This window comes from Lepidochelys kempii, chromosome 27 (genome assembly GCF_965140285.1).
Source record: "Lepidochelys kempii isolate rLepKem1 chromosome 27, rLepKem1.hap1, whole genome shotgun sequence".
NCBI classification, from domain to species: Eukaryota; Metazoa; Chordata; order Testudines; family Cheloniidae; genus Lepidochelys; species Lepidochelys kempii.
Window position 1 is genome coordinate 15,280,495 of NC_136406.1, and position 15,942 is coordinate 15,296,436.

General features: G+C 38.4%; 1 protein-coding gene across 1 annotated transcript in view; it reads right to left on the reverse strand.

Moving 5' to 3' along the window:
• Positions 1–2,269: 2,269 nt before the first annotated feature.
• Positions 2,270–15,942, reverse strand: part of IKZF3 (IKAROS family zinc finger 3) — a 50,521-nt gene continuing 36,848 nt past the window's right edge. Inside the window, exons 7-8 of the mRNA XM_073325781.1 lie at positions 11,528–11,644; positions 2,270–4,984 (exon numbers count right to left, since the gene is read on the reverse strand). Coding sequence (XP_073181882.1) covers positions 4,281–4,984; positions 11,528–11,644 — 821 coding nt within the window. The 3' untranslated portion in view covers positions 2,270–4,280. The remainder of the gene's footprint in view (positions 4,985–11,527; positions 11,645–15,942) is intronic.

Sequence of the window (15,942 nt, forward strand, 5' to 3'; positions counted from 1 at the left end):
GGGAATGTGCAGTCTAAATCCAAAAGGTCAAACAAGGCTCCTTTTTTTGTATATATATAATTTATACATCAACTACCAGTATATACTATACTGATATAGTTTTTCCACAATTAAAAGAGTAGCCTATATTATAGTTAAATCTCTACATTTAACAGAGTTATATTAAGAAACTATTTAACATTCTGTTAACCACAGCCATCAAGCTCATTCTTAAGGGTATAACACATAACCTGCATATTGACCATAAGTTTCATCACAATTTCTTGATTTATAAATATGAAATATGATAGATTAAAGCTTAGTAAGACAAAAATTCTCAACATTTGGAAGCTAGGGGCTGCCTATCTGAATTAATTTGTCTTAATTAAATACAAAAATTTATTCAACATATAGAGCATTATTATTACGTGTGTTTTGTAGCATCTAAAAGCACCAATCAGGGATCAAGGCCCCATAATGCTAGGCCTTTTACAAACACAGAATTGCATTACATCTATTTGTTATATCTGCTGAGACTTCTTTAGCAATTACAAATATTAGACATTCTTTTTGTAGGTCTGTCCTTCAAAAATTCAATAAAATATTAAACAAAAAATAAAATTTATTCCTTAATGATACAATACAATTTGAAAAACCATATCAATGTTTTGTATGTGTGCAATTTATCAGTTAGCACAACAAAGAATTGACTGAGACAGAGAAAACTGTTGATCAGGCTGCATTTCAGAAAAATGTCTATGCAAAATGTGTTTTCATACTGAAATCAACTGAACCAGCAGTGTTAAAATAGGCCAGTAGAACAAATTAGGCTAGCAACAGTTTGCAAAGGTTTTTCATTTTGCAGTTCAGGTAATTTTGCAAAGTCATCAATGGGTTTTTCAACTCTGGCGTTTGAACTCTTTGCAGCAGGGGTTGGCAAAATGTATCTTGCAAGCTAAATGTGACTCTCAGCAGCCAACGTTGTGATCCACCTTCTTTCTGATAAACAGACATGGCCAAAACAGACTACTTGCTTCACCATGCAATCTTTCCTCTTGATCCAGTGGAAGGCTGCTGAGATCAAGATGGAGCACTGCAAGATGCAATCTTTAGTGTCTGTGAGCTACCCCTCCATATTAAAGATGAGGTAAGTGTCAATCTGCTCAATTTTATGCCAATTAGGGGGCAAATCCTTTTAAATTAGGGGGCAGATCCAGATTTAAATGGAAAGCAGTGGTGCTCAGCACTTTGCAGGTGTGGGCCTTATGTACTCCTCAAGCTTCAGTGCCAATATGTGACCAACGCAGTCCTGGGCCCAAGTGGGAGTAGTCCCAAACACACACTCATGAAGTTAATGAGGATTTTCATGTCAGATAAAAGGTACTCATTAAAATACACTGCTCATTGGGCCCAGAAAATGGCTATGAGCAATTTATTTTGGTGCAGTATATCTTAACAACACTTCTTTGCCTGAGTAGTGGTGAGAAAAGTCTGCCTACTAGGGGAAGATACTGTGAAACCTCTTTCAAAAAACTCTGAATGTAGCTCGAATTGAACTTTTCACAGGCGCAGTGGTTGATTGCTCACTTTATCTGGGAAATAATGGGTGGGTAGGTGGTTGAAGCCCTGCCTAGCTGAACAATGAGTGAAGAGTGGGAAAGTAAATTCTGGGCAAAGTAATCTTCAAGGATTCTATGGTGGAGTGAGAAAGAAGCTGGTGGTATTTGATGTAATATACATGCAGTAATTCAAGGTGTTTCCTGTGCTAATGACTAGGTAACACTTCACTATTTGTACTTTGTCTTATTAATCTTTCTAAATGATTTTGTTTAACCCTAATGAGAACCATTTTTTCTATGGTGTACATATATATTGATCATTTTTCCCATGAAAATACAGCCATCTTTGGAATGAAATGTAGAAACTGTTTATCAGCTCACAGTAATTTAGGACAGGAAATAAAGAAGAATACAGTATGTTTCTGCCCCACCGTTTTTAGGCAACCTCCTATTGTAAGAGACCAACTCCAAAGTATTTCCAAATATACTGAGCATGAACCTAATGTCCTATCTGATTTTACAGATCTTCTGTAAGTCAGGAGTAACTCAACTGAAGGGTTTTGTAGTAGTGCTGCGGCATGGGTGTGTTTGGGACGTAGGAGGGACATCCACTCAGCTCACTAAAAATGTCCCTGGTAATCAGAAGTTTTCTACCACAAAGGGATTAATAAAAGTATTTTACAAATATGTATCTACAAATTGAACACAAATGGACAAAAATATCTTCCCCACTCTGCACAAAATATATATATAGACATACACTTAGCACTTATATAGTACTTTTCAACTTCATAGCATTTTACAAACATTAATTTTATTAATCTTCACACATACCCCTATCAGGCAGAGAAAATATTATCATTCCCTTTTTACACGAGGAAAATAAGTCAGGGAGAGGTGAAGTGATTTGTCCAAGATCACAGAGGGAGCCAGTGTTAGAATTCTGTATTTCCTTACACTCAGTCCTCTATTCAGAACACTAGCCCTCACTTTTGCTCCATGGAAAAAAGTAAAACATTACACAGCAGTTGACACAACACTGAAAAAGTACAAAATAAATGCTCAGACCAAATACCCACTGGATGAAAAAATCCAGCAAAACACATCTAACTCTACATTATATAAAAGATTTTAAAAAAATAAACATACACTCAGCAAAATTATCATATTCACATCTTCAGCACAATGACTAATAATACAGCTGCAGAACAATGATTAGATTAAAACTATTTTAAAAACTGGCTTCAAAGTAATCGCAAATACTCATTTTGCAAAACAGCACATTTCACTCCAAGGGATATCCCCATGTAAAACCAGAAAGTGTGATTGAATTGTCCGCTCCCACACATTCTTACATGAAGATTCTCACGGTAGCTACTGCAAATTTTTGCCAGGACACTATGATTCTACTTGGCAACGCTAAATCCAAAATATATTGAGTCAACTTCTATGCTCATCTGCACAACCACCTGGCCATCATTGAAGTTACATGGGTGTAAATGAGGGTAGCATCTGATACAATAAATTTTGAGCCGAGCGTTCCTCTCACAAAGGTGTAACACCAGTGAGAGGAGACTCGGGACCTTTATTTTCACATTCAGTACACTGTCATTAGAAAATTGCTTTCTCAATCAAAAAGTTTTCTTTTTATTTGTTCTATATGTTATCGTCTCTGTTCTCTCCCTGAGTTATAGTAACCTCAAACTGCCCAATCCTGCAGCCCTTAGATAAGCAAAAATTCCATTTGCCTTAATGAGCATTTTGTCTGCCCATTGCTATTTTAGAGACTGCTCCTGCACCAGGTGAAGTCAGTGTGAGTTTTGCTGTTGATGTCAACGGGAGCAGAATCGGGTCTTGAGTCTCATTGCAATTTTGTTCTGTTAGAAAGACACATACTTGATCCATTAATGAAAAGCAGGATTTCCTTCAGAATTTAGGGGCAAGCCAACAAATGGTCTCAATGGGTATCCCAAAAGCGTACACAGTTACAAAAACTAAAACCCCAAATAGCTCAGATGGCTTATTTTGGTATTACTGAGTAAGAGATGAGGTGGGGAGAGACTTTAAAGAAAGTGAACAGAGTGGAGTAAGCAAAAGCAAAGTGTGGTGAGACAACACACTTTTAAGACTTTGGGGGAAACATTTAAAAGTTATTTGATACAATCTCCCCAGATATGTGTTTTCTGTGTTTCAATAATTTGGCCATTTTAGGAATACCTCAGAAATTGAAACACTAACAGAAAGTGTCTCTTGGGTGTTATTGGCTGGAATACAGTGGTTCTGAAAGGGCAGTAAGGATGGACAATCTTTTGTGCTGAATTTCAACTTTTTTTATGAGAATTATCACATCAATATTTGACTTTGTATTTCACTCATAATACAGCTAGATGGCCATTTTGCTATTACTGGAAGCAAATGTTCTAACAAAAATACATGTTAAAATATTTAAAAACATCTTAAGTTGCTATAAATTTTCACAAACATAAAGTTCATACAAAATCTGTATCTGGCTATCTTTGGTGTTTATATATCGTGCCAGTCACCACAGTATCTAGGCACAGATGCTACAGAATACTGCATTTTGAGTAACAAATAAAAAGCCCCATCAGTACTTTGCTACTACAAGGGACACTAACTCTTTTAGGATTGGCACAGAAAAATATTTAAGCAATTTTTTTAGTCAAATTTAAAAAACAAACAAATCTAAAACAGATCCTTTGGTCTCTTGGAAAATCAATCCTTTTACTTCAGGACCACTCTGTGCTCTCCTCGTGCTATATGTGAGGAGAATTCATATCTGTCTTGGCTTCTGTACCCACACATGTTGCATTCGAAAGGATCACGGAATCCGTGGCATCCCATATGAATGGTGAACATCACATAATCCAAAAACAAGACACGACAATGGTCACATCTGTAGACCCCGATGACATCACCTTCCTTATTGATAACCTTAAAGGCATCACGTGGGCATATGGTTGGTGGCTTGATTATGTCATATGGCCTTGGGAGCTCCTTCAAGGATTGGAGGCCATTGCGGACCTGGGAGGGGATCATTTGGTTTTGATGGTAGGTGTGATTCTGGCGCTCCTCATGGTTGCTATCAGTATCTGTGGAGTCTTGGCCACTGTTGTTTGGGGAAAGGCCTCTGTCAGAAGACAAACTTTTGTCTCTAAGATGGGCATGGCTCTTCTCTGTATCTTGTGGATTGCCATTTGACATTTCAGAGCGGGTGAGTGGTATGGGATACAAGCTGCTGATGACAGGGACCATCTCAGAAGTGGGAGCTGGTGGGGTTTGTACAAGCGGACGCAGTGCTTCTGCTCCAAGATAGCTGATCGCATTATTTATGGCCTGGTCCATCATACGTCCTTGCATCATTTCACTTTCCTTTTCATACAAGAAACTGGAATTGTAATTAATGTCAAAGCTATGTCGCTTCTCACCTACAAGAGAGGAAAGAAACTGAATTACTGAGTGGATTGTAAAAGTATTGAAACTCTAGGATCCTTTTCTAAATAGCAGTAGGCCCTGAGAAGGAAACAGATTTGAATTTAGCTATATGCTCTTTGGGGCAGGGATGCTGTTTATGTAAGTAAATTGACTTTTTGACGCACAAGCCTATAGGAAATGGAGCAATAGAGAAGTTAGTTAAGCAACTTGCCGGCCAATCCATCACTGATCTTGATGGTTCTGGGATTTAAGGAAAAGAGTAAAATTAGGAAAGCTCGTCAAGGATTCATTTCCTTCATCTTTACAGAAAATCATGTGAAAACTGATTCATGAAAAATAAAACAGGCAAAAAAGTCAATTAGTCAATAAACAAAATCCACAGCAGGTCCTTAAGGTTTAGAACATTCCCTCTAGCTCTTTGATCATCTCCTGAGAAATTGTACTCGTCTGTGACGGGGAGGGTAAACTGGCCACTGTCAGAAAACAGTATACTGGGCTAGATGAATCCGTGGTCTGACCCAGTATGGCTGTTCTTATATTCTTATACCATTCATTGATAGATATAGATATGGATTTTATATAAATATATGATGTATTCTCCCCTTTACTCATCTCTTTCTAAATTAAGTAGTTGGAAGGCCCCTTCAATAAGATTACATAGGCATAATTCTGGGACGACTGCACTTAAATCTTTTTACATTTCTTTGCATGGGAGCCCTCACTTAAACTTTCTTTTTCCAGCTCTTTTGTTCTTATTGGGCCTGATTCTTCATGATGTTACTTGGGTGTGAAACTGTAGAAGTACATTGGAGAATTACACCCATTGTATTTTAATACATTAAAATTAACAAGAATTTATGCATATTCCCAACCTAGACTGTGGCATAATATAGCTCCCCTTGGACTGGAATTGTTTCCTTTTAACTCTGTGAAGGATCTCGGATAATACAGTATTGAAAGCCATATAAGTAGAGATAATGTATTCTTTTGGAACATTACATTACATAGGGCTAGATTTTGACCATCTCTAATGCAGTCACACAGGGGAGCAAGCCCACCTCTGCCCTGACTATGTTAACGCTGCACACATTGTACTCAGCCAGGCATCAAGGGAATGGGGAGAGAGCAGAGGGGCTACACAATTGAAACGCTCCTCATACCCCTGCTAGCAAGGTATGGGACAAGGAAGGTTACTGTGGGTGGAGCCATGGCCCAAACCCTTTGTGTGCCAGGTGCAAGGAAGGAAGAAAGCTGCACTCCAAAAAAGACTGAAGTAACTCTTTTGTGGATGTCTAGAAATAAGTAACTGAATTCTGTGGTTTAAATGAAACTTATAATCTTTCATAGTTAAGAAAATGGACAAGCCTGAATGTTCACATGCAAGTGACTTGCAAACATCAGATCCACTAATCTTTGAGTTACGGTAACTTGAATAGTACAGATGTTTATCAGTCACCTGTAGACACTATGACTCAATGTATATGAAACTCACCAGGTTTCACTGCAAAGACAGCAAAACCAGAAGCTCACGTTTCTTTTATAAAACACTTTTATAAAAAAGGTTAGTGAACCACAAGAATGTAACTGCTTCCAACCCTCAGCAAAACTTGTGATCCAACTTCTATTCAGAGGGAACAACAATGGTATAACACATTTGAATGACTCATAATACCAGTTCTAGACAAATGAAAGGTTTAATCAAAACTGAAATAAAAAAATAACAAGAGCAAAAACATACAGAATCTTACTATGAAACTCCTGTTAAAAAGCTCAGCAGTCATTGAAATAAGACATGAAACAAATGTCCTGCCCTCTTGTGGTCATTAACGATCTGGCACTACTTTTCCCAACAGAGATGTGAGCCCTCAGGACCTGTTCAAATTCCCACTTAGTTAATTCCATTCTGCTTCCCTAAGATTCCATATGATAGTTCAGTTAGATAGAATATCCTACTTCACTCCCCTGACATAAACAGGGATGTCATGTGCTGTGCACCTTTAAAAAGCTTCCATATTCCACACCATAAACAGTGGTGAGTGAATGATTCCTACATGTATTTATCAGGTTATTAAGTTTGTTAAGCACTTTGGGATTAAAGGTGTTTCATATTAAATAATATAGTAAGTGGAATTATTATTAGATCTCATTATTGAAGGCACTAAATGTCAGAAAAATTAATAAGTGTATGTTCTTCCCTGCATTTACATCATACCAAATGATAACAAAACATTATAGGCAAACGGATGGAGTTCCACTGGTTTTGTTGTGTTCTAAGTCAGCAACCCTTTACTTAAAAGGAGACAAAAGGCAGCTCAAACTTTGCCTCATTAAGACAGCAACAAGACAGGGGTGAAAGAAAAGAAGAGTAGATTAGGAAGAGGCAAGAGAGCACGAGAGCAATGGAATAAAGTAAAGAAGATTAATTAGGGCATAAAGTAGTGATACAATTTTATTTATTGCAGCATTGTGGGACATTGCAAGAGATTACTGTGAGTTAAGTTGCTATTGCTCCCAGAGGAAGCACCAAAAAGTTACTGTGAAACACCAAATTAAGAACCAAGCCTGCATTCTCTTCTACTGTTGATTTACAAAGCTAGCTACTACACATTTTAAGAAACACCTTTCCCCAGTTTATCTTTTTCAACTCAGTGCAATGCAAAACTTTCCCCTTCAGAATTCACACGATCATATAATGCAAACACATAGCCAGTTGCTGCTCAGTGATGCTTACTCTACAGCAGTATGCAGATTTTTGTGACATGATGAGGTGTGGACACTGGAAAAAGGGAGTGAACCTGCTTCCTGTTGCTCTGCTAACCAAGGCAGGCCATTTTTCATTAGTTACTTCACACAGAGAGCTGGTGGTATTTGCTGAAGTTTCAGAACTGTACGAGCACATTTACCACTGGGGAGAAAGATATTTTTAATGCTGCTCTCAAAAAGAAGGTTTCAGAGGAACAGCCGTGTTAGTCTGTCTTCGCAAAAAGAACAGGAGGACTTGTGGCACCTTAGAGACTAACCCATTTATTTGAGCATGAGCTTTCGTGGGCTACAGCTCACTTCATCGGATGCATACTTCTCAAAAAGAAGTAGCACAAAATGAGCCATATGGGCAGCTGTGTAAACTGGCATAACTTAATTGATTTCAGTAGAGCTACTCTGATTTTCTATTAATAGAGCTACCCTGATATTCTATGATTCTATGATTTACACCAGCTGAGGATCTACCCCAATGTATATTCTATTCAAGAGATGAGGAAACACAAGCATAGTCACTACTGAGTGCAAGTTTAATTGAAAGGTGTGCCTACCAAGCTATATTCCTATTACTGGGTATCAGATCCACTTAACACACAACTAGAAAAAATGGCTAACTGAAATGGTAATTACAAACTGCTAAATACTACAAGTTTGGTGCACAGAAGTACACATTAGAAATCCGGCAGGAAGATGGGGAGTGGAACATGGAAAACTTTTGCCTGAACAGCTGTTCTCCCAAAATCCATGGAAAGGCCAAAGGCAGAACCTCTGCAACAGGAGCCATGGGGAAAGGTCTCAGGTAAGTTTTAGGAGTCAGGCATATGGTTTGTTCATATATATTCATATTTGTCCTGGCAATTGAAACTGCACATACCCACACAAATTATTTACACCAGTGGTTCTCAACCTGCAGCCCAAATAGCACACAGCTGCGGCCCATCTCAGCTGTGTGCTAAAGGCCGCAGGCTCCAGGCTCCCAGCTGCCCTGTCATGCAGCGGGCTCCAGGCAGCTAGCTGCCACACGGCCCCGCATGGCGGGGCTTGGGGTCCGGGCAGCCAGCTGCTGCTCAGCCCCGCACAGCAGGTCCGGGGTCCTGGGGCCCCGCATGGCGGGCGTTGGGATCCCTGCCCAGCTCTCCACTCCTGGCCCCACTCTGTGGAGGTGTCTCTGGGCAGAGGGTGCGGAGCATAGGGGTTTGTGCGGGGGTTTAGTTGGGGGGCACTGTGGTTCTCAACCTGCGACCCAGATAACACTTAGTGGTTCTCAACCTATTTAATATGCAGCCCACAGAGTTACACAATGGGGCCACTGCTGGTCAGAATGTGATACATAATCTTTTAGAGCCATTTACATGATGGGCCAGAATTTGGCCTACAGGAAGTGTGAGAGTCTGCAGTGTCATCAGAGGAGTCAACAGACAATTTAATAGTTTTTCTTCTCAGTAGACTTTTTCATAGAAATGAGCCTAGGCTAGCCTGTTGGTTTACATCTCCTTATCCCTCCTTCCTGAGGAAATGAAAAATCAGCACCCTTCTGAGAACTCTTGTTTCCCAAGAAATCACAAAACTGTCCTGGCAGATTTTTCCTCCTGCTCATATAGTTCAAGAAGTCACAAAAGTCAAGTCAAGGTCGGACAGACTGCTGCTGCAAACATGCCACTCAGGAATAAGAGGGAGTGAGTGACTCATGCTTTTTTCACATATTACCCAACATCATCGCTGTAGTAGAGGTTCTAGAGAAACAGCATGTTTCAGAACTCGATTACTCTATATCACTAAAAGAATGTCCCCAGTGCCCCCAACCTTACCCCCCAAAACACTTATTTATACCCCTGTGTCAGCTTGCACTGTTAATAAACTGTATCAATGCAGCATTACAATAGAATAAAAAGGACTCCGTCCTGCAAGGTGCTGAGCCAAAGCACTTCAGCTCATGCTTAACTTTAAACACATGCTTAAGTTCTAATGAAAAATTCAACACGTGCTTAAGTGGTTTACTGAATCAAGGATTAAGTTCTTTGCTGCATTGGGCAAGAGTGTTTAGCACCTTGCAAAATCACACCCCCAATGAATTATGATGACAAAAATCTGAGGCTGGTCTCAATACCAAAAAAACGACCTAAAGAACTTGAAAAGCATTTTAGGAATCACAGTATGGCCTGCAAGGCCTAATCCCCAAGGCCAAAATTTTCAAAGCTGGGTACCTAAAGTTAGAGTCCTAAATCCATAGTTAGGTGCCTAAGAAAAAGCAGCTTGTTTTTCTGAGGTGATGAAAGTTGACAAATTCCCACTGAAACCAATGGGTGCTCTAGGTGCTCAGCACCTTTGAAAATCAGGTCACTTTTATTTAGATGTCTATATTTTTTACTTAGGAGCCTACCCTTTGGTACCCAGATTTGAAAATTTGGGCCCAGAATTTCAAGAAGCATCTTTAGTACCCCTCTGTGCAGGGTGCAGATCAGACTATATGAAAATGGATTGCTCAAGTTCTGGCAGATGATTTCTATCACTATTCTCTTCCTTTCTCTTCTCCTGTGAGTGTGAATGTAAATTACCACAGAGGCCAATATTTGCAACAGAAAATGTATATTAAGAAAAGTAAACATCTTGTACCACATATATCCCTCTGGAAAATTTATGATTAAGGCATAACTGCAGGCTAATTAAACTCCCGAGCTCAAATGCAACTTCATATAGTGCAAAATAAATAACTATGACCAACAGACAGAGATAACAGCATCAAACACTGCTGAGAAACAGGACCTGCCATCAAACTCAGATACACAGGATTATTTAAAAACTATACCTTTGATTGGTTAGCTATTTTAATTAGAATACCACAGTGTATAGTTTTTTATTCTCTAGCTATATATGAGGTAAGTATTATTACTAGTACTATATACCCATTTCAGCAGGCTACTTGACAAAAAGAAATGTGTTTTAAACTTATTTTAATCTCTGCAGAAAACATCAGGCATATTTTAGTACACCAGTGGTATAAACTAGAGTCAAATATTTTTCTGTGATAATTTGTTATAATCTCATTTTGAAAGCTCAAGATTCAGTAAAACTTTTAATTTTATAAACATTCATTAAAGAAAACAACAAATTATATCAGACCTTGCTATCTAAGATTTCCAATTTGCCAAACATTGATTTGATAAAATTAAATCCACAGTAAATTTTATGGAAATGTATTGTGGCCATATTTTTTTTAACCAGAGCAAGAAAAGGGGTTGACCCTATCATTCATCATTCAGATTGAAATTTTTAAAAATGACTTTCAAAAATTCAGTAATTTTCTGTCTTTGGGCTCTATTCTGCAGTGCCATATGCCTCTGCAAGGAGCTACTGAGCACTTTCAACTTCCATTGACTACGATGGGGGATAAGGTACTCAGCCCCTAACAAGATGAAGCCCTCTGATTCTTCCCCAGTAAAACCCTGGTAGAAAGGTTTTCACACACACATACAGCTCCAAAACAAAAGCCCCCATAAAATATATATTTATTAACCATGCAAACACTAACACAAACAAGTACACAAAATACAGTATGAATTCAGATCTATTGGTCATTTACCTAATTGAACAATTTCTCTTGTTTATCAAATACATATAATCAGTAAGTAGAAGCACAGCAGGAAAGCAGAAGTTACCTTATTTAAATACATGATGGACTAGAAAGGGCCCTTCAAAACAAGTACTGCTATTGTACCTGTTGGTTACCAGCCCTCACACAGTTAACTGCTGCATGTGAAAAGACTTTTTATTCTTACCAATAAATTTCTGAGGCATTGAACTTTTTCGCTTTGCCACGTTGCTCGCTAACCTGTCCAGCACGAGTGCTCTTTCAGTCCCCATCTCTGCTTTGATGTGCCTTGCCTCCACGCTTGCTAGTTTGGAAAATGTGAAAAGAAAACACACGTAGGTTAAAAAAAAAAAAAAAAAAAAGGAAGAGATGAATGGTTTAATCTCCGGAGTTTGCCACAGTAACTGGAAGGAAACAGTTTGGAGATCTGATGTAAACTTGTTTTGTTGTTTTTCTGTTGTTCTTGTTCTTTGCGTCTTGGGCACCAGTTGCGGTCAGTGGAACCAAGCACAGAAACGCACAAAAATCTTGCAGTCTTAAGCTCGTGCAGGAGAGCATAACCCATACAAAACCAATATCTTCATTAGCAAGAGGAAGTGTAAAATAAACAGGCTGGACGTGGTTGGTTACAAAATACAGATGGAGATATAAGCCCTGCTCGGCTTTCCTTTTGATTCTGAGTAACACTATGTGACAGCTGCAGACCAATATAATTCTTCAAGACAGCTTAAAAAAAGATACAGTCCCTATGTTATATTATCAAAAAAGCTCAAGTATTTTAATAATACTGCTCAGAAACTAGGGTTGTTAGTAAAATAGCAACAAAGAAACATAAAATCTTTCTATAAATTTACATTTTTTAAAATAGTCTTACAATACTGTCTTCCATTCCCAATTTTTTTCCAGATTCTAGAAAAAGTCTTATCTAGTCTTACATTTTTTCTGTTTGTTACAACTGAAATTCACTGTGCACTCTCTATGCATCACTTTCAGTATTATTATTAGATATTCAGAGCTATTTAAAACTATTTAAACTGCCTAGAATTTCTGAAATTTAAGCATACTTGGTGTGTGTCTGTTCTATGTACCATTCATCTAGTGCTGTGGCTCTAGCATTTTCCAGAGTAAGACCCTAGCTGTACTAGCCAGGGCCCACTGTCACACATTCAGCTGTGAATGCTCTCAACCTCATCAAATTATGAACTGGACCAGCCATGACTACTTGTTTGTCACCTCAACCCAGTACTACCAGTCTCATTCTGATTTTAACTGCTCTAGCCCCCAAATTCTTGTTTTCTCCTCAGGAACAGGTATTATTACTAGTGATATGTATTAGAGCACCACTAAGAGACAAAAAGAAAAGGAGTACTTGTGGCACCTTAGAGACTAACCAATTTATTTGAGCATGGTCACACCGTGGTAGAAACTAAACAAACATATTAGAGACAGACTGTGCCCCAAAGAGCTTACAATCTGAATGGACAAGATGGACAAAGGGTGGAAGGGAAGTAAGTTGCCCAAGGCCCCACAGCAGGTTGGGCTGTGGGATGACCTCACTGTAAATGGACAATTTAAATGTTACAATATTTCATGTGGATACCATAAGCTTTGGTGTCTTGCCTAGACAGGAGAGAAGTCTTATCATAAATGGAGGATACATAAACATATCATGCTGCAGACCAATTAAGTGCAGTTTATAAAGTATTAGACCTAAATTAATCTATTTGCTAAAAATACAGCAGTAGAAATAATGTAAAATATGGCTGTGATAACAAAAGTGCCCAATCATTCTCCTTTAAGCTACTGTGCAATATTTTTCTGACATTTAAAAATAATTTAAACCTTAGATGTTTACTGTTACTGATATTGGATGTATTTTAATCAGTACTAACCATGACCCACCAAACCTCAGCCATTATTTAGTTTGTCAGTGTTTGCACAGCGTTTTGAAAATGTAAAGTGCTTCACAAGTGTTAAGTATCAAACTGCTCCTGCCATGAAATCTAGCTATATATATGACTCAGAATGGATGGAATAACTGGGTCTGTATCTCCATTGTGTTACTCTGGTTTTATGCAGGTGTATCTCCATTGATTTACATGATAAATCAGGCCCACAAATGAACACATTCACAGTGTTTTAAAGGTAATAATATCTTGCCTTTATATTGTGGTTATTTTTAATCCAAAGGATCACAACATGCTAAACAAACTTAAGAAAATATACATACTATAAACAGAGATCACTATATCATCAGCTAAAATGCAGCTGCCTCTGGGGTGAAAGAGTATACAAACACAGCATAACAATTGAAGTGAGAAAGTGAAGCATACCAGAATCAGTTGAAACGGCAAGAGAAAGTTAAGTTGCATTTTGGCCAGTATCTTTGAATTAACTCTTGCAAAGCATGCAATGGGATCTTTAATGTCAGCTTACATCTCATCCAAAAGCTGTCACATTCAGCAACACAATACGCCCTAGCATCATGCTGGGGAATTTGGTTTGATACTAAGTCAGGGGGAAGAGCACCCACTACTAAATCCCCAGCACCACTCCATATGGCACCCTTGGTTATCTTTGGAGGTCTCCTATCCAAGTTCTGAATCATCCTAAACCCAGTAAGCTTTTAATTTTGACAGGATCACTGTACAAGGCAGTTTGCTATTAATAATTAAAAGAAACTCAGCAACCCACATCTGTCCTGAACAAAAACAAGTTAGGTATTATGTTTTCAACTATGGTCACTTTTTATACCCAGAAGCTTTTCACTGGAACGAAAAATATCCATGCAAAAGAGGGCACAATAAATATGTGATAACAATACTGCTTACTTGTTTATTTCTTTCCTATTCACAGCTCTTTGTTTGCTTTTTCGATTTTCTTTTATTCCTCCTACACCTCTAAGTCTTTCCTAGTATCCTCTCATCAGTTGTTGTTGTTGTTTTTTAATATACATTCTCAGAGCTACTTTATATATCTATTGGTAGAACTCTAGGAGCAAGAAACGGTGAATACAAGATGTTTCACTCAGCGCAAGACCTATATTGGGAGTTATCCTTAGCATCTTGATGTCATATTGGTTTTATCAATGCCATTTATTTACCACTGATGGAACCTCACTACATTACAGTCTAAAATGGTAGACATGCAGCTTCCTGCTGGGTGACACTAATATTCTGTGCAGAGAAGATATTGCTGAAGAGACACTAAATATTGACCTACATAGTATGTTCTGGGTCATCTGGAAATGTCAATTTTCTAGACTGTTGTGTCTCATGATTTTAAGCTTTTCTTCTGCATGCTAGTAGCCCTTTGTTTTTAAGAAACTGCAAAATATGGGCTGCAAAATATATTTGCAACCTCTTCAAAATGTAGTTCTAGAAAAACAATATGTTTGTTTCTGTAGCAGGGGCATACAGGCATAGGCGCAGCTGTCCCACACCTTATCAGTGTAGCTCTCCCTGTCTAAAGGCTGGCCTGAGATACTCCCATCTACCTGTTCATTCTTGTCCATTTAATTAATAAAGAATCATACTTAGCAGTTATGTAGCATTTTTCCTCATTCAAAGATCACAAAACACTTCTCAAAAGATAGGTAAGTATCTTTATGTCCATTTTATTGATGAAGAAACGGAGGCTCAAAGAGGCAACATGTCTTCTAAAGTGACTGCAATTGCAGTTGGTCAGTTTTTGGCCAGTCTTTAGGAATGGAACCCACATCTCCTGACTCCTACTCCGGTACTTTATTCACTTGATTTGTGCTGGAAATGGCCCACCTGTTGATCACTTTAGATAAGCTATTACCAGCAGGACAGTGGGGTGGGAGGAGGTATTGTTTCATGATTTCTGTGTGTATATAAAGTCTGCTGCAGTTTCCACGGTAAACATCTGATGAAGTGAGCTGTAGCTCACGAAAGCTCATGCTCAAATAAATTGGTTAGTCTCTAAGGTGCCACAAGTACTCCTTTTCTTTTTGCAAATACAGACTAACACGGCTGTTCCTCTGAAACAAGTAGAAACTGTCATTTCAACATGTAGTTAACAATATAATCCAAATACACCAGGCATCTTTTTTTGTTTTTGTTATTTTGTCACTTATTGACCTAGGATGGTTCAGAAGGATCTGGATTTAAATCAGCAACCATCTGAACACTGATTTCTGAATGGCTTGACAGAGGCACAAGGAAATGACAGATGACTTGCCCAAGGTTACATAGAGAGTAACTGAACAGCGTGATCAAAAACCTAGACTCTTAATGAAGTTATACTACTTTAGATTGTGATCTTGATATGTCATTCAAATCAAATAATGTTGGCCATGGTTCATCTTTGGATGGGACAGCACCATAAAAATTCCCAAGGATGCTGCAGGAAGTGTTGGAGATTCATTAGGTATTATTCTTCCCTCTGAACCTTCACTAATCAATGCCCTAGCATGGTGTTAGAAACACTGAGGAGCTGTCTTTCAAGTGAAATGTAAAGCCAAGTTTCTGATCATGGCCTTCTACCCAAGAGTAGGACAGTGTTAGCTCTAGTGTCCTGACCATTTTCAACTAAACTCTTCCTGAAGTCGCAATTGGGTATGGCATTCTTCACTTAATA